Genomic DNA, 26,561 nt, shown 5'->3' on the forward strand with positions numbered 1-26,561 from the left:
GTGGAGAGTGGGAGTCTTCCACATAGATACTCTGGGATTCTGGAAGATTGAGGCTCCACCATCTCGAACACTATCAGTTGTTCTGGCAGAGGAAAAAAAAGAGTTGAGGATTATACAGTAACTTTCACTATCTTAGCCAAGAAATGACATTTATTCTTTCTGCTGTTTTTTATTTTATTGGCCAGAGGTAGTCAAATGACCTCACAACTACTAAGGAGCTGGGAATTTTACCTCTTAGATTCCCAGTAAAAAAAGAGAGAAATTTATTGGTGAACATAATATCTATCATGTATGGAAGGCTTTCTTGCAAAACTCCCCTCCTAGGTGGTCTCTAGAGGTAGATTTTAGACCATCTAGCTCTGAAGCCATTGTCCCTTGTGCAGTGTTAACAAGTACCCCAAGGGCATTGGCAGATTTGTTGTTTTGAAGTTCTGTTTACCCCTTCAGTTATAGGATTTCATGAAAAACTTGGCCTGGAAATTCCCCATTGCATTTTCAGCTCTTAAATATTCTTAATGTATCTTAAGATGTATATATATATATAAAAGTTGCAGCAGCACTAGATCCTTAACCTGCTGCACCACAAGGGAACTTCCTAAACAATATATATTTTATCTAGCAATTTTTCATTGTTTTCAGTGAAAGTTTATCTGCATAACTATGGAAATGTAGTTTGCTGGTCTTCTGCGAGTTCCTACTTCTGGACAATCTACTGAGATTTCTTGTGATAGCCTCTTGTCTCTACTTCTTCCTCTTGTCTTCGACTGGATCTTGGCTGCTTACAGTACCCCTTGCACATGATGTAATCTAAAGATTATAACTTCTGACTCTGCCAAAAATTAGTTTGCATTTAATTTTTCCATTCCCTTGCTGCTTTTGAATGATTTCTAGGAAGAAATGGAAAAATGCTCATTTGTATAGCTATGTTAATAATGGAAGACTGTTTTAACTATAGATTCTATTTATGAAGAAAGGCTTTCTCATTTGTTTCTAATATGAACAAAATGAATTGCTTTGAAGCCAAAAAACTTAGTATTATCTACTCCATATGCATTGCTCATGGCTTTGGAGAAGTGTGTATTAAAATGAGCCTTAAGCTCACATAATATAATAATTCGATGTTATTTAGATTAATTAATCAAAATTAATCCAGCAATATTAAGACTATAGGGATAGGAGTTTACACAGGTAATCAGGCATTTAGTTTTTGTTTTGCAGGGACCAAACTGGTCTCCATGTCATTCATGCCAATATACTGTCAAGGTGTTTTTTGGATAACAGTAATTATTAGTATATAATAAACTGTCTTTTGGAGTTCCCTTATGGTGCAGCGGGTTAAGGATCTGGTGTTGTCACTGCAGCAGCTCAGCTTGCTGCTATGGGTCAGGTTTGATCCCTGGCCTGGGAGCTTGCACATGCCGTGTGTGCAGCCAAAAACTGTCTCTTTTCAGTCCTCCTCTTCCACCTCCAGAGTGTCTTTGGCCAGCCAATGTAAGCTGTTTCTGGAGGAGAGATCAAAGGAAACCTAAGAAGTATCCTAGGATCTGAAGATAATTGAGATCCTGTAGTCAAAACATAGGGTAACAGAATGTCCCAATCCTGATCTGACCAGGACAGTCCTGGTTTTCACCACTTCCAGTGTAATTAGTACTTAATTTCCCTCTAACAGTGTCCCAGGTAGAATAATTAATTATAGTATCATCCATTTAATACATGACCCTTCAGCTGTTTTCAGAGTCATGTGTTTCACAGTTAGAGTGGCGACATTTATTTAACATTTCAACTGTTAAGACAGACAGTCTCCTACTGCTATATTCCTTTTGCTTACTTTCAATATTCTCCATAGGGCCTCCTGTTTTTGAAGAGTTTCTATGAAAAGAATTCATAATAATGATGGGTCTTCTTTACATTCCACTTGATATACTTTGAGTGAAGTAAATGACTCCACTTATCTGTCTCCATCAAATAGTCTTTTTTTGCGTGCAGTTTAGGTTTCAAATTCTGTGGTTTCATAGTTATAGATGCACAGATTACACAGAACTTGAGACAGACTGAAAAACAATTCCTTCTTCATAAGTCTGAAATGTCACCATTTCTCCCAAGGACATAAGATTTTCTTTATGACTCTTGCAAATACATCTAAAAGTCTTCATTTGTCAGTTTGATGAATGTGCCACCAAATTGCACTACCTTGGCATATAAATCATTTGCCAGTGAAATCTTTAAAGAGAATTGTCAAATATTTCTTTGTAGTCTTTGATTCTACTGGTTTTATGCTTTTAATGTGTCACGAAATATAGCTGACTCTCTAGGGTAATTTTCTTTTAAAGTCCTGGATAGCAGGTGATTGTAAAACTTAATAGAAAATGTATCTTTCTCTTCTCATTTGGCTTAGATTTACATCAGAAAATGCAGTTGCTGACAGAGTAGTTGTGAATTACATTAATAGTTCTAAATTTTAAAATTAATAGATTCTGCCATCTGGAGTCTTAACTAAACATTTTTAACATCTTTGAAATTCACAAGAAAAATGTGTCTCTTGTCAAGTAACCAGAAACCAGAATTCAGCTCAGATTTTCATTGTTCTCATGTCAGATATTGCTCAGATTCACACCCCCTTTGCAATTGGTATTATGCATATGAATGCTGAGAGTTTTCCCATTCAGCAAGCAGATTTATAATTCCTCTGGAGACAAGTTTCTGTTGCAAAGGACTAGCATCTCTATATGCATAATAATTTCTTTTTTATGTGTGCTTTTGTGGAACAAGCTGGGATGCTGTTTATTTTTATGACACGTTTGAAAGCCTTTGCTTTCGGAGTTTATATTAAGGTGACAGTAACAAGATGTAAGAAATTCAATCAATCAATCATTTAAGATTTAATGAGCATTTACAATGTGCTAGTTTTGTTAGGCACTGTAATCACAAAGATGAATAAAACATAATCCCTGTGTCTAAGACACTCTTAGTCTAATGAAAAGGAAGATTCATTAATGGACAGTTATTTTAAAATGTTAAAGGTGAAGAAGTGATAAAAGATAATGGTTTCTTTGTGAACCCCCACTTAGCTTCCCTACATAGTTGTGAGAGCACAGAAACTGTAGAGACTGACTTGGTTTCCTTTCCTGCCAGGTGAATCTTATGGTCTAACCCCACCCTGCCCTAACCTTGGGAGCTGACTTCTATGGCTTGGGGCAGCCTGTGAGGAGCTACAGATCCCTGCTTGAGTATGCTCTGGAGTTGAGTTTGTTTAGTCTTACAACTCACTTGTGGATTTATACGTGTTCACTCAAGGGGAGCTTACAGATTTGATTTGGTGTGGAATCATCCATCTGATCTTATTGTAGGAAACCCAAGCTCTCAAAGGACCCCAGAAACAGATCCAGAAAATTCTTTTCACAAGGCATCACTTAGGACTATATTAGTCTGGAGGAGCCAGGAACTACAGGATTTAGAGTGTTCAGGTGATGGTAGGATTGGTGGTGGGGTGTTGTCCAAAATGAGACCTGCTCATGCTATCTTTGTCCTACTAGATTCTATTGACCTTAATCATTTCTGAATCAGTACATGTGGCGTTTTTGACAACAGGGTCATGGTTCCAAGCTCCTTTTTATACAGTTGGAACTGTGATACTGTTCTGTCAGCCCTTTCCCTGTTTGTAATCCTATTCATAGTCATACTCTTTCTCCCACAGTAGGGTAGTGAAAGCAAATTTCATATCTTGTAATTAAGGATGTTCTACATAAAGTTTTCTCACATAAAGAAATAGCCACAGCATTCAGCTCTGGGGCTGATAGAACCAAGTCCTTGGCAGAAGCGAGGCTGATTTTCAAGGAAGCTTCTGGCCCTGCTGACAGGAGGCCCTGTGGGCTTTTCTCCTAGCAAAAATGTCAGCCTGTATATGCACACCTGGCATCAAAAACACAGCTCTTCCTTCAGTTAGCAGCAAGGAATACCTGTATTCAAGCTGCTTTGGCCTTGAACTGACTGCTGCTGTCAAATTCATATCTGCAGAAATTAATATTTGCAGAAGCCAGTCTGTAGACTAGCCCAGGGCTGGTCTGGTCAGTGATGACCTTTTTATTAATCCAAGGTGATGTAAATTATGAAAACAATGTAGCAAATTTTTCATATAGCTAAATTTATTCGGTTTAAAGGACTCTGAGATTGTTTTTACTTACCTTTGGTATTATCACCTTGTTAAAGGTGATAGGTGGTTATTTTATTTTTAACATTTCTGTCAAGACAAAGAAGTTGGCACTTTTATGTTGGTTTTATAAGTTTTGGGGGAAAGTTTTGCTGTTCCATGCAAAGGTTTGTAGACCACTGATCTAAGAATCTGGTACACGGTCATTCTCTAGAGCTTTCTCAACCTTGGCGCTTTTGACATTTCGGGTCGGATAGCTCTTGTTTTGGGGAGCTGTCCAGTGCATTGTAGGATGTTTAGTGGCATTGCTGGCCTCTTCCCACTAGATGCCTACAATCCACCTCTCTCAAATACATCTAAAAATGTCTTTATACATCTCCTCAGGGAGATCTGCAATGGTATAGATGGGCACTGTGGTCAAAAAGTTTGAAAGTTACTGTTCTAGAGACACTGTAAATATTATTTTATTATATTCCTTATTTTCTTACAAAGAATTTTTATTGCAATAAATGACATATCACAGCAAGTTATATGGTAACCATAAATAAATGCAGGTTGCAAAGTAGCAAGGCTATATAAAAATATATGTATTTTACTTTATATATATATAACTCATACCTTGATTATTTTAATTTTTATGAATATATATTTATTTTTTGTCTTACTAAGATATTATATGGCTTAATTGGTATTGACAGTTGGTATTTACAAATGCCTAACTAAAGCATATTATACACACTGTATTATTACATATAATAATATTTTGCATTTATGTAACTTTTCTCTTGAGACTCTCCGTCTGTTGGCTTGTATCTTCAGTGTATGATTCTCAGTTCATCTTGCAGAAGCTGAAACACAAGCCAATGTTCAGCTGACCAATAGAGCCAGGGAATAATTAGGCCTTCCATTTCCTTTTTAACACACTAATCATTTTAATTATATTATATGTAGCAAATATATAGTATATCTAATTTAATTAATTAATTAATTATTTTGGTTTTTGCTTTTTAGGGCTGCACCTGAAGCATATGGAGGTTCCCAGGCTAGGGGTCCAATCAGAGCTACAGCTGCCAGTCTATGCTTCAGCAACAGCGACAGCAACGCAGGATCCAAGCCACATCTGCGACTTACACCACAGCTCACGGCAATGCCGGATCTTTAACCCACTGAGTGAGGCCAGGGATCAAACCCGCAACCTCGTGGTTACTAGACAGATTCATTTCCTCTGCGCCACAGCAGAAACTCCTATGTATTATATTTTAGTATAATGTAAATATATATTTTAGTTTTCATTTTATATTTTACCATATTTTATATATTTTATAATTTTTAAATACATGTATTTATCTTTGCTAGACTGGCAGCCCCTAGGAAGGAGGAGCCGGTCTTCAGCTATGTGTTGCTCAGAGCCTGTAGGCAGCCAGCAGGCACTAGGGAGTACCAATTTCATTAGCTCAGTCCTCCAATGTTTCATTATAGATTCATGTTTTAATGCTTGGCTTTTGGCTGCTATCTGAGATTGTAGTAAGAAAAGGAACATATTTGTATCCTTTGTAATAATCTAGTTATAATACAATTTAAAATATATGGTGCGATAATCAAGATTGCCTTTTGACTTTCATGGACACTAATATCTTTGCCTTCATGGGTCCCTTTCTCCATTAAAAAAGGGAAAGTTTAAAATGATTGTTTATAACAGTTTTGGCATAAAGATGGACATAATCCAAGCTGGATTATATTCTCTTTTTTTTCCTGTTTTTTTTTTTTTTTTAAATTTTTTGGCCACACCCATGGCATGCAAAATTTCCTGGGCAAGGGATTGAACCCTCACCACAGCAGTGACAACACTGAATCCTCCACCCACTTAGCCACCAGGGAACTACCTTTTTTTTTTAAATTTAAAAATGATTAAAACACTCTCCTGGGTCCCTAAAAGTATTTTAAGCCTACAATGCCTAACGAAGAGGTGGGGCCTGGAGATAGTACACTGAAATGTTAACTTTATGTTTTGGCCCTTCATTCATGTGTTCCTAAGGAGGTAGTCTGGTTTTATTGCCTCAGGGAAGAAACACACAAACACCCGACACACCCCACCCCCAACAACAAAATGGCCAAATTCTTGGCTTTGGAGTTCAAAAGCTTAGGGCATAGAGTAGCACCACAGATTGGGAGAATAGATGAAGAACTGGGCCAAATTTTTTTTTTTCCCACTGTACAGCAAGGGGATCATGTTATCCTTACATGTATACATTACAATTACATTTTTTTCCCCACCCTTTGTTCTGTTGCAACATGAGTATCTAGACAAAGTTCTCAATGCTACTCAGCAGGATCTCCTTTTAAATCTATTCTAAATTGTGTCTGATAACCCCAAGCTCCCGATCCCTCCCACTCCCTTCCCCTCCCATCAGGCAGCCACAAGTCTTTTCTCCAAGTCCATGATTTTCTTTTCTGAGGAGATGTTCATTTGTGCTGGATATTAGATTCCAGTTGTAAGTGATATCATATGGTATTTGTCTTTGTCTTTCTGGCTCATTTCACTCAGTATGAGATTCTCTAGTTCCATCCATGTTGTTGCAAATGGCATTATGTCATTCTTTTTTATGGCTGAGTAGTATTCCATTGTATATATATACATCTTCTGAATCCAGTCATCTGTTGATGGACATTTGGGTTGTTTCCATGTCCTGGCTATTGTGAATAATGCTGCAATGAACATGCGGGTGCATGTGTCTCTTTTAAGTAGAGTTTTGTCTGGATATATGCCCAAGAGTGGGATTGTGGGGTCATATGGAAGTTCTATGTATAGATTTCTAAGGTATCTCCAAACTGTTCTCCATAGTGGCTGTACCAGTTTCCATTCCCACCAGCAGTGCAGGAGGGTTCCCTTTTCTCCACAGCCCCTCCAGCACTTGTTATTTGTGGACTTATTAATGATGGCCCTTCTGACTGGTGTGAGGTGGCATGTCATGGTAGTTTTGATTTGCATTTCTCTTATAACCAGCGATGTTGAGCATTTTTTCATGAATTTGCTGGCCATCTGTATATCTTCTTTGGAGAAATGTCTATTCAGGTCTTTTGCCCATTTTCCATTGATTGGTGGGTTTTTTGCTGTTGTGTTGTATAAGTTGTTTATATATCCTAGAGATTAAGCCCTTGTCGGTTGCATCATTTGAAACTGTTTTCTCCCATTCTGAAAGCTGTCTTTTTGTTTTCTTTTGGGTTTCCTTTGCTGTGCAAAAGCTTTTCAGTTTGATGAGGTCCCATGGATTTGTTTTTGCTCTAATTTCTATTGCTTTGGGAGACTGACCTGAGAAAATATTCATGATGTTGATGTCAGAGAGTGTTTTGCCTATGTTTTCTTCTAGGAGTTTGATGGTGTTCTGTCATATATTTAAGTCTTTCAGCCATTTGGAGTTTATTTTTGTGCATGGTGTGAGGGTGTGTTCTAGTTTCATTGCTTTGTATGCAGGTGTCCAGGTTTCCCAGCAGTGCTTGCTGAATAGACTCTCTTTTTCCCATTTGATGTTCTTGCCTCCCTTGTCAAAGATTAATTGACCAAAGGTGTCAGGGTTTATTTCTGGGTTCTCTATTCTGTTCCATTGGTCTGTCTGTCTGTTTTGATACCAGTACCACACTGTCTTGATGACTGTGGCTTTGTAGTATTTCTTGAAGTCTGGGAGAGTTATGCCTCCTGCTTGGTTTTTGTTTCTCAGGATTGCTTTGGCGATTCTGGGTCTTTTGTGGTTCCATATAAATGTTTGGATTGTTTGTTCTAGTTCTGTGAAAAATGTCCTGGGTAATTTGATAGGGATTGCATTGAATCTGTAGATTGCTTTGGGTAGTATGGCCATTTTTACAATATTGATTTTCCCAATCCAGGAACATGGAATATCTTTCCATTTCTTTACATCTTCTTTGATTTCTTTGATTAAAGTTTTATAGTTCTCGGCATATAGGTCCTTTACCTCCTTGGTCAGGTGTATTCCGAGGTATTTGATTTTGTGAGGTGCAATTTTAAAAGGTATCTCATTTTTGTATTTCTTTTCTAATATTTCATTGCTGGTATACAGAAATGCAACTGACTTCTGAATGTTAATCTTATATCCTGCTACTTTGCTGAATTTATTAATCAGTTCAAGTAGTTTTGGGGTTGAGTCCTTAGGGTTTTCTGTGTATAGTATCATGTCATCTGCATACAGTGACAGTTTTATCTCTTCTCTTCCTATATGGATGCCTTTTATTTCTTTTGTTTGTCTAATTGCTGTGGCTAGGACTTCCAAACCTATGTTGAAGAGCAGTGGTGAGAGTGGGCATCCCTGTCTTGTTCCAGATTTGAGTGAGAAGGCTTTCAGTTTTTCCCCATTGAGTATTATATTTGCTGTGGGTTTCTCATCAATGGCTTTGATTATATTCAGGATTGTTCCCTCTATACCCACTTTGGCGAGGGTCTTGATCATGAATGGATGTTGGACTTTGTCAAATGCTTTTTCTGTGTCTATTGAGATGATCATATGATTTTTGACTTTTCTTTTGTTAATGTGGTGTATGATGCTGATTGATTTACATATGTTGAACCATCCTTATGAACCTGGGATGAACCCTACCTGGTCATGGTGTATAATTTTTTTGGTATGTTGTTGGATTTGGTTGGCTAAGATTTTGTTGAGAATTTTTGCATCTATATTCATCAATGATATTGGGCGGTAGTTTTCTTTTTTGGTGGTATCTCTGTCTGGTTTTGGAATGAGGGTGATGGTGGCATCATAGAATGTCTTTGGGAGTATTCCTTCTTCCTCAACCTTTTGAAAGGGTTTAAGGAGGATGGGCACCAATTCCTCTTTATATGTTTGATAGAATTCACCTGTGAAGCCATCTGGTCCTGGACTTTTATTTGTAGGGAGTGTTTTTATGACATCTTCAATTTCATTTCTAGTGATGGGTCTGTTCAGTTGGTCTGTTTCTTCTTGATTCAGTTTTGGCAGGCTGTAAGATTCTAGAAAATTTTCCATTTCTTCCAGATTGTCAAACTTGTTGCCATATAGTTGTTCATAGTATTCTCTTATGGTTTTTGGTATTTCTGCAGTATCCGTTTTTTTTTTTTTTTTTTGGTCTTTTTGCCTTTTCTTGGGCCGCTCCTGTGGCATATGGAAGTTCCGAGGCTAGGGGTTGAATTGGAGCTGTAGCCACTGGCCTACGCCAGAGCCACAGCAACGCAGGATCCAAGCCATGTCTGCGACCTACACCACAGCTCACACCAACGCTGGATCCTTAACCCACTAAGCAAGGCCGGGGATCAAACCCGCAACCTCATGGTTCCTAGTTGGATTCGTTAACCACTGCGCCACGGCAGGAACTCCTGCAGTATCTGTTGTGATTTCTCCTTTTTCATTTATAATTTTGGTTATTTGGGTTCTTTCTCTCCTCTTTTTAGTGAGTCTGGCCAGGGGTTTGTCAATTTTGTTGACCTTTTCAAAGAACCAGCTCTTGGTTTTATTAATTTTCTCTATTGTTTTTTTGAATCTCTATTTTATTGATTTCTTCTTTGATCTTTATAATTTCCTTCCTTCTGCTGACTTTAGGTCTTTTTTGTTCTTCTTTTTCTAATTCGTTTAGGTGGAGGGTTAAGTTGTCAATTTGGGATCTTTCTTCTTTTTTGAGAAAGGCCTGTATTGCTATAAATTTCCCTCTGAGCACTGCTTTCGCAGCATCCCATAGATTTTGAGAGGTTGTGTCTTCATTATCATTTGTTTCAAGGTATTTTTTAATTTCCTTCTTGATTTCCTCATTGACCCATTGGTTTTTTTAGTAGCATGTTGTTTAGTCTCCATGTAGTAGGTTTTTTCTCTTTCCTTTTCCCATGGTTGTTTGGGCCGAATATTAGATGAAGAGTTCATGCAAAAAAAAAAAAAAAAAAAAAAAAGACAAAAGACAAAAGGAGTTCCCGTTGTGGCGCAGTGGTTAACGAATCCAACTAGGAACCATGAGGTTGCGGGTTCGGTCCCTGCCCTTGCTCAGTGGGTTAAGGATCCGGCATTGCCGTGAGCTGTGGTGTAGGTTGCAGATGTGGCTCGGATCTCGCGTTGCTGTGGCTCTGGCGTAGGCCGGTGGCTACAGCTCTGATTCAACCCCTAGCCTGGGAACCTCCATATGCCGCGGGAGCGGCCCAAGGAATAGCAACAACAACAACAACAACAACAACAACAACAACAACAACAACAGACAAAAGATGAAGAGTTCATGGACTAAAGATGGAGGAGGCCACAGAAGTTGAGAATGTGTGGGTTTGGCTGGGATCTGAAATTTGAGCTAAGACTTTGGAAATCCTAGAGCACATGGGACCTATCACTGCCTACCTCTTCATTCCCAGCGTAATGTTTTCAGATCTGTTTAAGTGTGGGGCTCTTAGGTGTCCCCCAAGCCCAGTGTGGTAGGGACCTGATGCAGGTGCTTTCTTGGTGGCCAGGCAAACAACTCAGGGATGGCATCTAGGCCTCTAGGAACCCTGGGTAGAGAGGGACACAAGAAAGTTTTGGGTGGGGGAGATAGTGGCAACTTTGTGCACAGTGCTAGTTTGGGAGGCTGTGTGGTGGGAGCAGAAGGGCATAGCAGAGATCTGCCTGACTCCTTAATGGAAGATCACAGGAGAATGAAGATGTTTCCATAGATGCCAGCAAGGGGAGATGATGACAACAAAGATGGATTCTTGGCATTGTTGTACCACACAAACCCTTTAGAGTCAGAAGGGATCAAAGATTCAGGTTTTTCCATATGGAAATATGAGTGCTTTTAAAAGAAATTAAATGCAGTTATGGAAAAATAAGTTTGCAATTTTTGTATACCAGAATTTTTTGAAGCTGTATTAGTATTCACTATACTTAGGTATTTATGGTGCTTTACAGGTTTTTTTCCCAATTTTATTTTTTCATTTTAACTCTTATAAAAGTTTTAAAAAAGCATTGGTATTATTTCTGTCCTCATTTTGTATATGTGAAAATGAAAAGACAGAATAATTGATGATTTCCCCAAGGTCACATCGCTAGGCTGAGCAGTAACTCAAACCCATGGCCCCATTCACTCTACCACTCCCGGTTCTTAATGTTTGTTTAATATTCCCCCTAAGAGCTTCAGTGAGAGCTTTCTCTCAGGCTCTTGAAAAATGATGTGGTACCAAAATGCTCTTAGCATTCTGCAGTTAATGCTCAAATATAACAGCAGAGGGCTTACATGTTAGATCTCTGACACCACACCCTCGGCTCCCTCTCTGCTGTGTTCTTGCAGAGCTCTGCTTCCATGCTTGGAAGTGGGGAGGTAAGGGTATAATTTAAATGCATCTCAGGGGCCCAGCCTCAATGCAGTGGGATGAGGTAATAGGGGAGCCTGCAGGTCTGTAGGGCTTCCTAACTTAGGTACTGGGTGTCCCATCCAGGTTAGTGGATGCCGGTCTGCTTCTATAGTCCTGTGCTCATGCCAGCAGCATATGGAGGTTTCCAGGCTGGGGTCGAATCGGAGCTGTAGCCGCCCACCACAGCCACAGCACTGCTGGATCCAAGCCTTGTTTGTGACCTGCACCACAATTCATGGCAACGCCGTATCCTTAACCCACTGAGTGGAGTCAGGGATCAAACTCGCAACCTCATGGTTACTAGTTGGATTCATTTCCACTGCATCACAATGGGAACTTCCACCAGACTATAGATTTTCCTTGTTTATTGTCTGTCTCTATCCAGACTCTGAACAACTGAAGGCGGAGATTGCATCACACTTACTCCTCATTGTATCCCCTGCACCTAACAAACCACATGCCTGGTGTGTAGTGGGCACTTTATTTTTTATTTTTATTTTTTTTGTCTTTTTGTCTTTTTTTGAGGACCGCACCCACGGCATATGGACGTTCTCAGGTTAGGGGTCTATTCGGAGCTGTAGCTGCTGGCTTATGCCACAGCCACAGCAACACCAGATCCGAGCCGCTTCTGTGAACTGCACCACAGTTTATGGCAACACCAGATCCTTAACCCACTGAGCGAAGCCAGGGATCGAACCCAAAACCTCATGTTTCCTAGTCAGATTCATTTCTGCTGTGCCACAATGGGAACTTTTTGCTGAATGAAGGAAGAAATGGGTGGATGGATGGATGAATTCTTGGATACTTCACTGTCCCCCACACAGTCCAATCCTATATCCCTTGATAGCAAAGCCTCTCTGATGGGTGCTTGTGTTCAGCTTCCTTTATCTCACCAAAAAAAAAAAAAAAAAAAAAAAGAAAGAAAGAAAAGAAAGCTTTGTGAAGATAGCTACTTCTGTTGGGGGCCCTTCACCTTCTTTTCCTTCCTTATTCCCAGATCTCTTCTTTATTATTATTTTCAACCACACTTTTAGTCAAGAAATTCAGAATACTTTTTTCCTCTTACATCTACATGTTTTAAGAACTGTTTTTTTCTTGCTTATGTTTAATTGACAACTTCCTTAGACTCTCTTTAGAAGCAGGAAAGCCCATATTATAAATCCATATGAGTAAATACTTTGCTGTCTTTCATTTTGAAAAAAATTATTATTAACATTCATGGCAGAAAAACTTCTGAAGTGGCAAGTTGCCTTCCTAAGATGCTACCATGTCTTATTTTAGAATTTACTTTCAGTAACTAGTCTACATTATTAAATAAGATTCACTTCATTGAAGTCACTGAATAATTACTGTGTTGAATAAGTTTTGTTTTATGATATTAGTTTTATCACATGTGCTAAAATGCTTTTAGGAAATAGTCTTGACATTACTTGAAAAGATATGGGAAATATATTTATCTGTCCCAATTTCAGTAAATTTATTATTAGAACATTGTCACAAATGTAGTAAATTTTCATCAGATAATTTTTTGAAAATGTAAATACAATGCGTGATAAATAAGATTTATCCCTTAATAGAGTCTAAATTTTTTCTTAAGGAACCATGACAGAGAAGCTTATCCCAAAGACTATGATATAGAGGGTCCTGAAGAAGTAAAAAAACTGTGTAATTCAACATATTGTCGACTTGGAACCCATGAACCCACAGTAAGTATTTGTTGCCAATTTCTTTTTATTTTTTTTGCCTTTTCCCAGGCTAGGGGTCTAGTCGGAGCTGTAGCCTTCAGCCTACATGGCAACATGGGATCTGAGCCATGTCTGTGACCTACACACAGCTCACAGAAACACCAGATCCTTAACCCACTGGGCAAGGCCAGGGATTGAACCCGCAACCTCATGGTTCCTAATCGGATTCGTTAACCACTGTACCATGACAGGAACTCCCTCTTTTTATTTTTTTTAATATACTAAGATTTATCTTCTTTTAATCATAAATGGGTGCTGACTTTTTCATTTTTTGTATTTTTTTATTAACATATAGTTGATGTACAGTGTTGTGCCAATTTCCGCTGTACAGCAAAGTGACCCAGTCATATATATACATATATATATATGTATATATTCTTTTTCTCATCTTATCTTCTATCATATTCTATCACAAGTGATTGGATACAGTTCCCTGTGCTACACAGCATGATCTCATTGCCTTATCCATTCTTTTATTTTTTTTTTAAGGGCTGCACTTATGGCATATATGGAGGTTCCCAGGCTAGGGGTCAAATCAGAGCTCTAGCTTCTGGCTTATGCCACAGCCATAGCAGTACCAGATCTGAGCCACGTCTGCAACTTACACCACAGCTCATGGCAATGCCAGATCCTTAACCCACTGAGTGAGGCCAGGGATCAAACCTGTGTCCTCATGGATACTAGCCAGATTCCTTTCCACTGAGCCATGACGGGAACTCTTTTGCTTATCCATTCAAAATGTTCTATTTTCCATCTACTAACCTCAAACTGCCAGTCTATTCCATTCCCTCCCCTTCCTCCTTGGCGGCCGCAAGTCTGTTCTCCATGTCTGTGAGTTTGTTTCTGTTCTAAGTTCAAGTGTGCTATATTTTAGATTCCACATATAAGTGATATCATATGGTATTTGTCTTTTTCTGACTACTTCACTTAGTATGAGAATCTCTAGTTGCATCCATCTTGCAGCAAATGGCATTATTTTGTTCTTTTTATGGCTGAGTAGTATTCCATTGTGTATATGTACCATATCTTCTTAATCATTAATCTGTTGATGGACATTTAGGTTGTTTCCATATCTTGGCTTTTGTGAATAATGCTGCAATGAACACAGGAGTTTTTTGAATGAAAATATAGTTCAGATATATGCTGTCTAGTCTTAACATTTAAATCTTCAAGCCATTTTGAGTTTATTTTTGTGCATGGCATGAGGATGTGTTCTAGCTTCATTCAATTTTCCCAGCACCACTTGCTGAAGAGACTATCTTTTCCCCATTTTATATTCTTGCCTCTTTTGTTGAAGATTAATTGACTGTAGGCATCAGGGTTTATTTCTGGCTTCTCTATTCTGTTCTATTGGTCTATATGTCTGTTTTTGTACCAGTACCACACTATCTTGATTACTTTAGCTTGGAATATTGTCTGAAGTCTGAGAGAGTTATGCCTCCTGCTTGTTTTTTTTTTCCCCTCAGGATTGCTTTGGCAATTCTGGGTCTTTTATGGTTCCATATAGACTTTTGGATTGTTTCTCCTAGTTCTGTGAAGAATGTTGTAGGGATTGCATCGGATCTGTAGATTGCTTTGGGTTGTATGGCCATATTAACAATATTAATTCTTCTAATCCAGGAGCATGGGACATCTTTCCATTTCTTTGAATCCTCTTTCATTTCCTTGATTAATGTTTTATAGTTCTCATTGTATAAGCCTTTCACCCCATCGGTCAGGTTTATTCCTAGGTATTTGATTTTTTGGGGTGTAATTTTAAAAGATACTGTTTTTTGTGTTTCTTTTCTAATATTTCATTGTTGGTATATAGAAATGCAACTGATTTCTGAATACTAATCTTGTATCCTGCTACTTTGCTGGATTCATTGATCAGTTTGAGTACTTTTTATACGGAGGCCTTAGGGGTTTGTATATATAGTATCATGTCATCTGCATAGAGTGATGATTTTACCTCTTCTCTTCCAATTTGGAAACTTTTTATTATTATTATTATTATTATTTTTGTCTTTTGTCTTTTTTTTGTCGTTGTTGTTGTTGTAGTTGCTATTTCTTGGGCCGCTCCCACGGCATATGGAGGTTCCCTAGGGGTTGAATCGGAGCTGTAGCCGCTGGCCTACGACAGAGCCACAGCAACGCGGGATCCGAGCCGCGTCTGCAACCTACACCACAGCTCACGGCAACGCCGGATCATTAACCCACTGAGCAAGGGCAGGGACCGAACCCGCAACCTCATGGTTCCTAGTCAGATTCGTTAACCACTGCGCCATGACGGGAACTCCACTTTTTATTATTATTTTTTTATCTGATTGATGTGGCTAGGACTTTCACTGTTATGTTGAATAAACATGATGAGAGTAGGCATCCTTAATCTTATTCCAGATTTTAGGGGGGAGGCTTTTGGCTTTTCACTGTTGAGTATTATATTTGCTGTGGGCTTGTTGTAAATGGCTTTTATTATGTTGATTTGTGGTTGCCCTGTTTTTCAAGTATATTAACCCCTTCCTATATCTGCTTTCTTTAGCCTGAGAGTCATATAGGCTCAAACGCATTCTAAAAAAAAAAAAAGTATAGATTTTCTTACTCTCCTTCCCCACATTTTATGATTTTTATGTCCTTTTTAAAATTTCATGTTTATCCTTTTGCTGTTCCTTATGTTTAGTGCTACCTTCACAATTAGGTAGTTTTTTTTGTTTGTTTGTTTGTTTTGTTTTTCCTTTTTGGTCTATATACTGGCTTTTTTAAGTGATTACTTTCCAATTCCAATTTCCTCCATCCTGTATCTTCTTCTTTCCTATTTCAGTATTTATTTTAGAATGGGTCTAGTATTGCTATATTCTTTTAATGTCTGAGAAATTCTTTTTTTCTCTTCTATTTTAAATGATAATCTTGCTGGGTAGAGTATTCTAAGTTCCAAATTTTTCCCTTTTAGAATTTTGAATATATCTTGCCACTCTCTTCTGGCCTTTAGTTCTACTGTAAAGAAATCAGCTGATAGCCTTATGGGGGTTCCCTTATAATTAACTATTTGTTTTTCTCTTGCCACCTTTAGAATCTTCTCCTTATCTTTAGCTTTGCCATTTTTATTATAATTTGGCTTGGTGTAGGTCTATTTGAGTTCAACTTGTTTGGAGCCTCTGTGCTTCCTGTATCTTGACATCTGTTCCCTTTAGATTTGGAAATTTTTCAGCCATTATTTTCTTCAAATAAATTTGCAATCCCTTTTTCCTTTTTTTTCTCTTTCTGGAATCCCTATTATGCATAGATTCATAGATTGGCCCACTTTATATTATTCCATAGATCTCTTATATTGCTTTAATTTTCTTTTTCATTTGGTTTTCTGTCTGCTGTCCTTGTTGGGTGATTTCCATTATTCTGTCTTCAAAGTCACTTATTCATTCCTCTGCATTATTCTTTCTGCTGTTCAATGCCTTTAACTCAGCTTTCATCTCTGCAAATGAATTTTCTAATTTTTCTTGGATCCTCCTTATAGTTGCTAGTTCTTTTCTAAAGTTGTCTACATTAGTATTGATATCCACTCAATTCCTTCAGTGTTTTCATTACTTCCTTTTTGAACTCAGTTGTCCATTGGACTGCAGAGGTCTGTTTAATTGTTTACTCCTTCAGGGGAATTCTCCTGTTCTTTTTACTGGGAATGGTTCCTATGCTTCATTTTGCTTGTATTTTTCTTATTCTCTGAAGCCCAAGTCTCAGTGCCCAGCACCTGCCCATGTCTCTCAGGCTTTTGGTGTTGTGGATGATGGTAGCATTGTCTGTGCAGCTCTCTTTCTGTTTTGTCCTCCTCAGTCCAGATGCTGTGCTTTTCTCTGATGCTTTGAGACTCCCCACCTCCCCCCACTCCAGGCTGATTTCTCCATCAGTTAGGTGGCCTCCCAGGGTATAGATTCCTTTACATGTTCAGCATTCTCTCTCAGGAATAATGATTGCATCCTGATTCCTTTCTCTTTCTCTCTCTTTTTTCCTTTTATTCTACCCAGGTATGTGGAGGCTTTCTTGCCCTTTTTGTAGATCTGAAGTCTTCTGCCAGCATTCTGTAGGTATTCTGTGCAAATCATTCTACATGTAGTTTTTTTTTTTTTATCATGTTCCTTAGAAAAGGTGAATGCCATGTCTTACTCCTCTGCCATCTCGATCCTGCCTCCTGCTAATTTCCTTAAGTTGGGTATATTCCTCTTAGTAAAATATGAAAAAGTAGAGGAGGGAGCACTTTGCCAGTGCACTCCTTTTAGCTATGATAGTTACTTAGGCAGCTGACCTAGCCACTGTGTGTTTTAGTGACTGTACCTGTACAATGTGCATAAGATTATCGGGAAATTAAATAAAACAAAGTTCTTGAATCAAATGCTCATGTTCTAGCAAATGCTCAAGAAATTATTACTGTTGTTATGATGCTGTTACTGTAGCTACAGCATCTTACTAGATGTCTCCTTTAACCTTTACCATTACCCTGTGAAGCAGGTATTGTTATCTCTATTTTAAAGATATGGAGAAAATCCTAAAGATTAAATGACTCACTCAAAGTCACTCAACTAGGGGGTGGCAGAGTGAGTGTTTGAACCCAGTTCTTTGATTTCAAATCTTTTATACTTGTCTTAAGGTGATAGACTTATAATAATTTGAACATACCATTATTTTTCTCACAACATTTGTACAACCCAGTTACAATAGGAATATTCATTGCATAAGCACTTCTTGTTTGAATTATTGTGGGTGGGTTATCCCTTGGTTATTTATTTTATTTTATTTTTTTTGTCTTTTTGCCATTTCTTGGGCCACTCCTGTGGCATACGGAGGTTCCCAGACTATGGGTCGAATTGGAGCTGTAGCCACCAGCCTACACCAGAGCCACAGCAACACGGGATCCGAGCCGCATCTGCTACCTACACCACAGCTCACTGCAATGCCAGGGATCGAACTCGCAACCTCGTGGTTCCTAGTCAGATTCGTTAACCACTGAGCCACAAAGGGAGCTCCATCCCTTGGTTATTTAAGTGTCTTTCCAATCAGTGTAAGGCAGGAACTCCACTCTGCAAAGACTCCCAAATTGTGTCCTACAATGTTAAGAGTTCTGGGATAGTTGAAAACTCAATTTAATCTTGTAGGATGGCCTTGGGGGCCTGCAGAGTTGGTAGTTTGACAAGGATGGATGTGACCATGTTGAGATGACTGGATTTGTGTCACATTTTGCTCCCAAAGGCTGGGCTAGTTTGAAAAAGGGTGAGCCTAGAAAATCCATAATTCTTCATTGAGAATGTTTCTAGAAATTTCTCTGTTCTCTCAGGAGATGGGCATGAATTAGTTTATCAGAGCCTAAGCCGTTTCCTCCCTTCTTCTTATAGTTGTTATAGACAGAGCTTAATAAGGATAGCCTGAAAAATGGAGATTCATTATAAAGATGCAGCTGCCTGGGTATGAAATGAGAACACTTACAGGAAACAAGACAGCTCTAAAGCAAGATATTCTTGACAATCATTCCCCCTCTCTCTCCCTCTCTTCCTTCCTCAGTCCCCCCCCATCTCTCTGTCTCTCTGTCTCTCTGTCTCTCTGTCTCTCTCACACACACACACACACACACACACACACAATCTCTCTTGGCATCTCTGTTTCTCTCTGCTCTCAGAGAGTGCAGCTCAAATCTCAGGGCCATTCTGATGGTTTCCTCAGTTTCTACTTAGCCCTCTTACCTTTGCACCAGGCTGTCTAATTGGTTATTTGCCAGCACATGAATGGGCTTTGAGCCTAATGCCTAACCCAGTAAATAACCACCCTGCCTGCTTCCCCCAAATCCAGCTACTCTTGCTTTCTTGAGCATGGTGAAAGCAAGAGCAAGCTGGGCAAGGCAGGATTTGCCTGATATGCACATAGCATCTTTGACCATTAAAAAAATTAATTTTTAATTTCTAAATAAAAATATTCTTGGTCTCTGGATTGTAGGAGGAAGTTGAGATGAAGTGAAATAGGTATAGAGACCTCAAATATTCATTCCTCATATTCCATGAATTGCATCAGTTCAAGTCTCAGATTTAATAGAGCGTGTATAAATAAGATAATATTTACTTTCTCTAGTACTTTCACTCATGGTCATTGATACCTTGTCTTTTATCTCCCAGGTTTATATTATTATATATTATATAATTATAATATATTATATGTATCATTATATTATCTCAGGTTGCAATAGGAATATTACACAACCAAACCTGAGGTTTTTTTGCTTAAAGTATAGCAAAAACAATCTACTGACACCAGGTTGTGGTGAAGGAAAGTACAGAGTTTATTGCAGGGCCAAGCAAGGAGAATGGGAAACTCATGCTCAAAAGACCTAAACCCTGATAGCTTTCAGGGAAGGGCTTTTAAAGGCAACATTAGAGGTGATGGTTGTAGGGCACCTAATCAGCTTTTGGACATTCTTTTGATTGGTTGGTGTAACAGGGTGGTATTTAGGGAGTTAATATCATCAACCTTCTGGTTCTAACCAGTTTGGGGTCTATGTGTTATTGTCAGCATGTAATTAACTTCTTCCACCTGGTGAGTGTTTTAATATCCCCAAAGCAATTCAAGGATATGGCTTAGGATATTATTTATAGCCTTTGAGGAGGAACCAAAGGTCCTTGACTTTATTTTGTGGCTAAACTATTATTTTGTCTTGCTTGACTATTTTCCTTTGTTTCTGCATTTTCTCACTTCTTTGATTAAACTTGCTCTTTGGATATCAGGGCAGGCTTAGGAGGCTAAAACTTTCCTATAAACATAAGGCAGGTGGGAAACATGAGGACATCTGTCCCTGGGAAGGCCCCACAGGGTCCTACTTGGTTTCAGGAAGGAAAATAGACCAAGTCTGATAAAACTGCTATTCTTATATCTTAATAGTAAGTTACATTTTTCTCTAAAGACTTTGTATTTTAACTACTTGTTCGTCCATCTTGTTTCATGATTGTCTCAATAAATTTATAAAGTCAACAAGAAAGATATTATTATTCCAGTTCTAAACCTAGACTTACTGATCTTAAATGACTCACTCAAGGTCCTAAGTGTAAAAAGGAGGGGGACACAGGCATAGAGCCTCCATATCTTCATGGATCAAGAGTGATACTGGAGATAGCAGGAGGGTGAAACCCTCTGCTTGCCACAGAGTTTTGATAGAGGTATGAAGTAGAATTACTCTTGATAATATATCCTAAATCAAGATTCTGAACCATCTAGGCAGGATCTGCTAAAATATTCTAAACTAGGCTATGCTTAGTTGTCAGTTAAGGGTCCTTTCTTCCCTTGTTAGAGGCATTTCAAGGGAAATACTCAGATTAATATGTGTGTCCTAGAATTTAGACTAACGTAGGGTCCTGGTATATGACACATGCCTGAGAACTTCAAGGTAAGATGTCATACCTGATCTGATAGAAGAGAAAAAGAGGGGAAGTAGATAGCACTTATAGTTCAGGATGGATATGTGTGTGAGTTTACCCAGGGTACCCATTGGAGTGAATTTTTCAGAGTACTCTTGGAAGAGCAAAAAGACTCAATACAGGAGATTCACCAGATATCCAAGGCTCAATAAGAGGAGTTATGGTCAGCTAGGACAAGATGTTTTTCTTGCCTCCAACAAGCTGCAGTTGGAGATCTTGTAAGATAATCTCTAGAAACAAGTACGGATGTGCCCTCTAGGGGAGTCAATTTTGAATGTCCAGGACTATCAGCACAGGTCAAAAGAATAATGGCCACTTAACACTATTGCCATCTCATCTCTCCCCATCAGCCAGACCTGGGAGAGGCCTGTGAGTGGCAGGGAGTAGAAGACAGAGACTGAGAAGGGAAATAGCAGTGGAGCAAGACCCCATTTGCTGTAGGCTTCTAGGCCTAAAGCAGCACTCAGCTGGGAAGATAAGAAGCTAAAATCTAATCCAGTTAGAAGTTTTGACTATTTCACTGGATTGGAAATTTTGGTAACTAAGATGTAATCCTTCTTGGGATTGAGGAGCCCAGAAAAGCTATAAAATTCCCATTATTCAAAAGAAAAGAACTAGTTATTCATGGGAAATGGAACGAGCAGCTTGATTAAAATAAGCTTAAAATGGCTTCATGATTGCATCATATTGATGCAAAAGGATTGATTCAATAAACAGTTACATGAATATTGCCTTATTTCATCCACTGTACAATTCTGTTACCTGCATTGTATAAATGAGGAAACTGAAGCCAAGTGAAGCTTAATCACTGTTCAAAGTCAGACAGCTAGAAAGAGTATTAAAAATTAAAATCCACTTTCCTCTCTGGTTCCAAAGTTTAAGATATACCTTTATAAACTACCTCTTGAAGTACCAAGTTATTCCAGTTCCATACCACTGGCCTTTTTAACTCCGACACTGCATCTCCTTGCATAAAATGAACTTATTTTTTCCCCACTGGCTTGGTCATTGTATACATCTTACTGCATATGTGATGGGTATTGATTTTTTTTTAACATCCTAGGTATAACCTCTATCCAGTTTTCTGAATTATGTCCACACACGTGCTAGCTAGCCCAATTCCCATCTGTTTCCCCTATTGAATACCTTCTTAGCATTTTTGGTAGTGTTTTTGTTTGTTTGTTTCAGGATTGCTCTTGAGTCGTTGCTTCTTATGTCCACCAGCATTTCTGTGTAGCTGATTCAAGATCTCTTTGCCTTTAAATGCTGCTGCTAGTGCTAGTGTGACCATCGTTTATTTTTATCGGGATTACAATGCATCTCTCTTTGTTTGCATTTTGGCTGAGACTCCAAAAGGCCAAGAACAAAAGTGAAATATTCGGCCACTTAGATAAGACCTTCAAAGAAGATGGTATCCTTAGGCTACCACTTATATGAAGGGTCTAAGAGGATTGAAATCCAAGAAGCCAAACAAGCAGTTTGCAAATAGAGTCAGGATTTTGAAGAAGGTATGTTTAAGTTTCATCTGCAAACCCCCTTGGGTTTGGTGAAGTTACAGATATTAGGCTCTGATGATCTGTCTGAAGAAGCAGATCAGGAAGAGGGGAACTAGCTATGAATACATCAGTGGTGGGAAAGAATAAGTGAGTAGTCAGACTTTTGGAAGAGAAAGATAATAGGAGACCATGTCAGAGCCTAAGAGCACCTGATGTAGGGATGGGAGAGGAATCAACTGGATTCCAGGGGCTGAGGTAGGACACTTAAGTGCATAAATTGGCATCCTGAACCATAGAACATACCATGAACATTCCCAGGAGGGATCTCATTGTCTACTACAACATCCCAAAAAGTCAGCTTTGAATGTCCTTCTGTGACAGAGAGGGTCAGACGTGACATACCCAGAGGAAACCAAAACAAGATTACGTGTCCATCTTTTCCACATGTGCTTCTCTCCTTCCTCATGTCTTCACTGTTGGACCTCAAGACCCCTTCAAGGAGATTGGAACTCAAAGCCTCTGGCCAAGACAAGAATTACCAGATCATTACCATAGCCCCACATGTCTCATTCTAGTGCTCCCTCCCCCATCTGTCCTACTCCTTCCTACCCCCACTAGGAAAGGTATTTGGTCCACTTCTCACCCCATCCCTATAAGGCCCTTATATGTCCCCAACAAACTATCAAGTGTATTGTAAGACCCTTCTTTCTCCAACTAGTCAGTAGGTAAGCAGGTATATCCTGAGGCTTCTCTTCTCCCTGGGTTATAATAACAGACACCACCATACATTTGGTGTTGACTCAGTGATTATCAGGAAGTCAGCCCACTGTGTTAACAGCATCTCTCACCTCAATAAACTTGTCTTTTCTTCACCTTGCTTTTGAATCTGGAAAATTCTTCTTTCTGACCCATATGTACAGACCACAACACCTCATCTTGGAGGCAGAAGGAAAAAAAAAGGGAAAAAAATAATAAAAAGGAAGTTCCCATTGTGGCTCAGTGGAAAAGAATCTGACTAGCATCCATGAGGATGCAGGTTCAATCCCTGACCTCACTTGGTGGGTTAAGGATCCAGCATTGCTATGAGCTGTGGTATAGGTTGCAGATGTGGTTTGGATCCTGCATTGCCGTGGCTATGGCATAGGCCAGCCAGCAGCTACAGCTCCAATTCAACCACTAGCCTGGGAACCTCCATGTGCTGTGGGTGCAGCCCTAAAAAGAGAAAAAAAAATGCCAGGAGTTGGAGTGTAGGGAAGTCTATGGAGAAGAAGCTAACTGAAGTAGACCAGACCAAAGCATGCCCAAGGTGGAGGAATGAGAATCTTTCATTTTATTTATTTATTTTTTTTAGGGCCACACTCGTGGCATATGGAAGTTCCGAGGCTAAGGGTTGAATCAGAGCTGCAGCTGCCAGTCTTCACCATAGCCAAAACAACATGGGATCCAAGCCGGGTCTGCAGCTTACACCATAGATCATGGCAACACCAGATCCTTAACCCACTGAGCGAGGCTAGGGATCTAAGCCACATCTTCATGGATACTGGTTGGGTTTGTTACTGCTGAGCAACTACAGGAACTCCTAAGAATCTTTCATTTTAAATGAAGTCTTGGCTAGTACATAGGACTGGGCATTTTACTTACATCAGTAAGACTCATCTTGGGACAGAAGTAGACAGAAGATTTTTATATTATCTGAGAGTGACCAGAAAAGTCCTGGGGCCTGTTCTATATTTCATCAGAGATCATAAAAAAGAATTAGCCCCTCCAAATGACTATGAATGGACAGCAATGGAAGAAGAAAATAGATTTGTTTTCCGATTGTACCTACTTACACGTCCCACATATTCAATGAGCCAGTTGTCAATTTGTATATAAAATAGAAGTCTATACACATCACCCTTCTCTATTCCCACTCATTTACTTTAGTTTTCTTCACGGCACTTAAATGACTGGACATATTTAATGCTTTCTGGTTGTCAATTGCCTGTCTCCCACTACTAGAATAGAAGCTTCATGAGACAAGGGACTTTTGTCTGTTTTGTTCTCTGCTGTATCTCCAGTTCCTAGGATAGTACCTGATTCATAGTGGGTGCTCAATAAATATTTGTGAAAGGAAGGACGGACAGAAGGGAAAGTATATATTCAATGAATAGGTGTTAAGTTCCTATTGTTTTGCTAAGTGCTGGGGTAAGAAACATTGTGCCAATTTATCATGCTTAGTGCTAGGATTAGAAGCATAGTTCAAAGCAAGGTCACTGTACATCAGGAACTCACAGACTTATGGGGGTAATGGGTGAGTACAATCACAGTGGCAAATATAAGATAGGTGTATGATGGAGAGAAGATCAGGATGCTCAGAGGGATACTCTAAATGGGTTGAGAGTAGGGTCGAGGATGGCTTCCTAGTGGAGAAGGCCACTATGAAGCTCCTGAGCTGAATGTTTAAATGAACCATTTGTTGCTGGATTCTGGAAACATACTGCCCATGTTTCATTGGTGGCATAATCTCATTCCTACCCCAGTGGCCCCTCAGGCTTCAGGAGGTGGAGTGGGACCATGGAGGCTACAGATTCACAGGGGAGCAGTAATTCAAGCCCCTGGAGTTCCTCTGATTATTTTAATAGTCTAAGTGATGATGAGAAATAGTATTTTTAACTATAATATTTTGTTTTGGTATTTTGGTTGAACATTATTCAAATACTACTTAACTATAACAGAGTGAGTCCCTGCAAAATAAATGATCAAGAGTAATTCTATCATTGTTTCTTTATTGGTAAAGTCCCTCGTCCAAGGATCTTCACAGAGCTAACAAAGGTCTTTTCATAATCATTTAGACTAATAATAACACTTCTGAGGAAGTGTTACATGTTGAATCCCATAAACTCAGAAGGATTAAATAAAGAGCAGATTTGATATAGTGTCATAGAAGGTGAGAAATTTCAGATATAATGTAACAAACAGGAACTTGAATAATTTTATTAAACAGATTTTTCTTATACAGCTAATGGATCCAAGTTCCAAGGTATTTTTGGAACTAACAGGACAAAATTTATGAGCAAATTAGGCTAATGTTAGTAATTAGTATTAGTAACATTAGTAACATCATAGTCATTTTGGACTTAAAAATTGCACATAAATGAATAGTACAAAAGTGCACTAACATTCATTTTATGAATAGATGAATAGTTAAGTAGGTCTCAAATATGAGCTGTTTCAGTGGATGAAAATACAGCATTTAAAAATTGATGACCCTAAAAGTGATAAAAAGGGTTGTAATTATACTGGACCTGAGAAATTCAATTATCATTTACTTAATTGGTTCAGGCATTTTTTTCTTTGATTGACATAGTAGATTAGTGTTTTGAGCACTACAATCTTGCAAGGTTTCTTGCATTCAGATATGAGTTCCTGAAAGAGGCATATAGATCACATTTTTGTAAATGAATAATTTTAAATGTCATTGGAGGAGACCCACTTAAACTAGGAAAAGGAAGATGTTTGGGGATAGTGGTCTGCTGAGCAGGGCTCCCTCTTGCTTCCTGTCTCCATAATCTCTGAGTTTGGAGTGGATGCCACAGGTTCCAGCATGCTTTCCTGGATCTATTTTGGATTGTCTTTTCCAGTATCGGCACAATTGCGTATGCTCTTCCTATTTTAGGAACTCTCTATAAATTTTGGCCGAGTGTGCCTTCCTTGTCTTATACTGTAGCTGTGGGCTTATTAATTCTATCAAATATCTTCTTTGCCATTTCTAGGGATGTGGAACATGAATGAAAGGAGGCATCCGCCATTTTAATCCCATTATTCTCCTTTGTAACTCTTTCCATATCAAGAATCATGCCCTATTTTAATTTTTAGAGACTCTAGATTTTAATATTTCATATTTCTCAATTTGCTTCAGTAAATATAACTGTTGAACATTGACACTCAAAAGGTATAACCACGTGCGCATGCACACACACACACACACACTCAACCCTCTGTATTCTTTGCCTCCATTATCTAGTCACCTTACTTTGTGGAGTTAGTTCTTTCTCTATAAGATCTTGTGCAGTTTCCATAATTTTTATAGTTACTCTTAGATAATAAAAAGCATATTGGTCACATTTCAGTCATTAAAATAGCTCATCAAAACGATGAATTTCACTAAGCTTAAAGGTTTTCTCCTCCTCCAGCTAGAGTCTGCTCCAGGCCAGGGAAGTCTACAGAGGGAAGTATGCATGTATAGGGGGAGGATTGGCCGATTTTCTATTTTTTCACTTTTTCTGCCCCACCCTTCCTTTAGATGCTTAGACAGGTAAGAGGTCCTCTGGTGATTATTCTACTAATAATATTACTTAAATGAGACCACTTTTGTGACAAGCAATGATTTTGTTATCTGAAAGTGATGTGCCATATAAGTTTGGC

The 26,561-nt window shown here is 38.8% G+C and overlaps 1 protein-coding gene across 1 annotated transcript in view; it reads left to right on the forward strand.

The window, feature by feature from the left end:
- Positions 1-26,561, forward strand: part of CFAP95 (cilia and flagella associated protein 95) — a 91,768-nt gene that overhangs the window by 12,129 nt on the left and 53,078 nt on the right. Inside the window, exon 2 of the mRNA XM_047767753.1 lies at positions 13,090-13,198. Coding sequence (XP_047623709.1) covers positions 13,090-13,198 — 109 coding nt within the window. The remainder of the gene's footprint in view (positions 1-13,089; positions 13,199-26,561) is intronic.

Source organism: Phacochoerus africanus, chromosome 2 (assembly GCF_016906955.1).
Source record: "Phacochoerus africanus isolate WHEZ1 chromosome 2, ROS_Pafr_v1, whole genome shotgun sequence".
Lineage (NCBI taxonomy): Eukaryota > Metazoa > Chordata > Mammalia > Artiodactyla > Suidae > Phacochoerus > Phacochoerus africanus.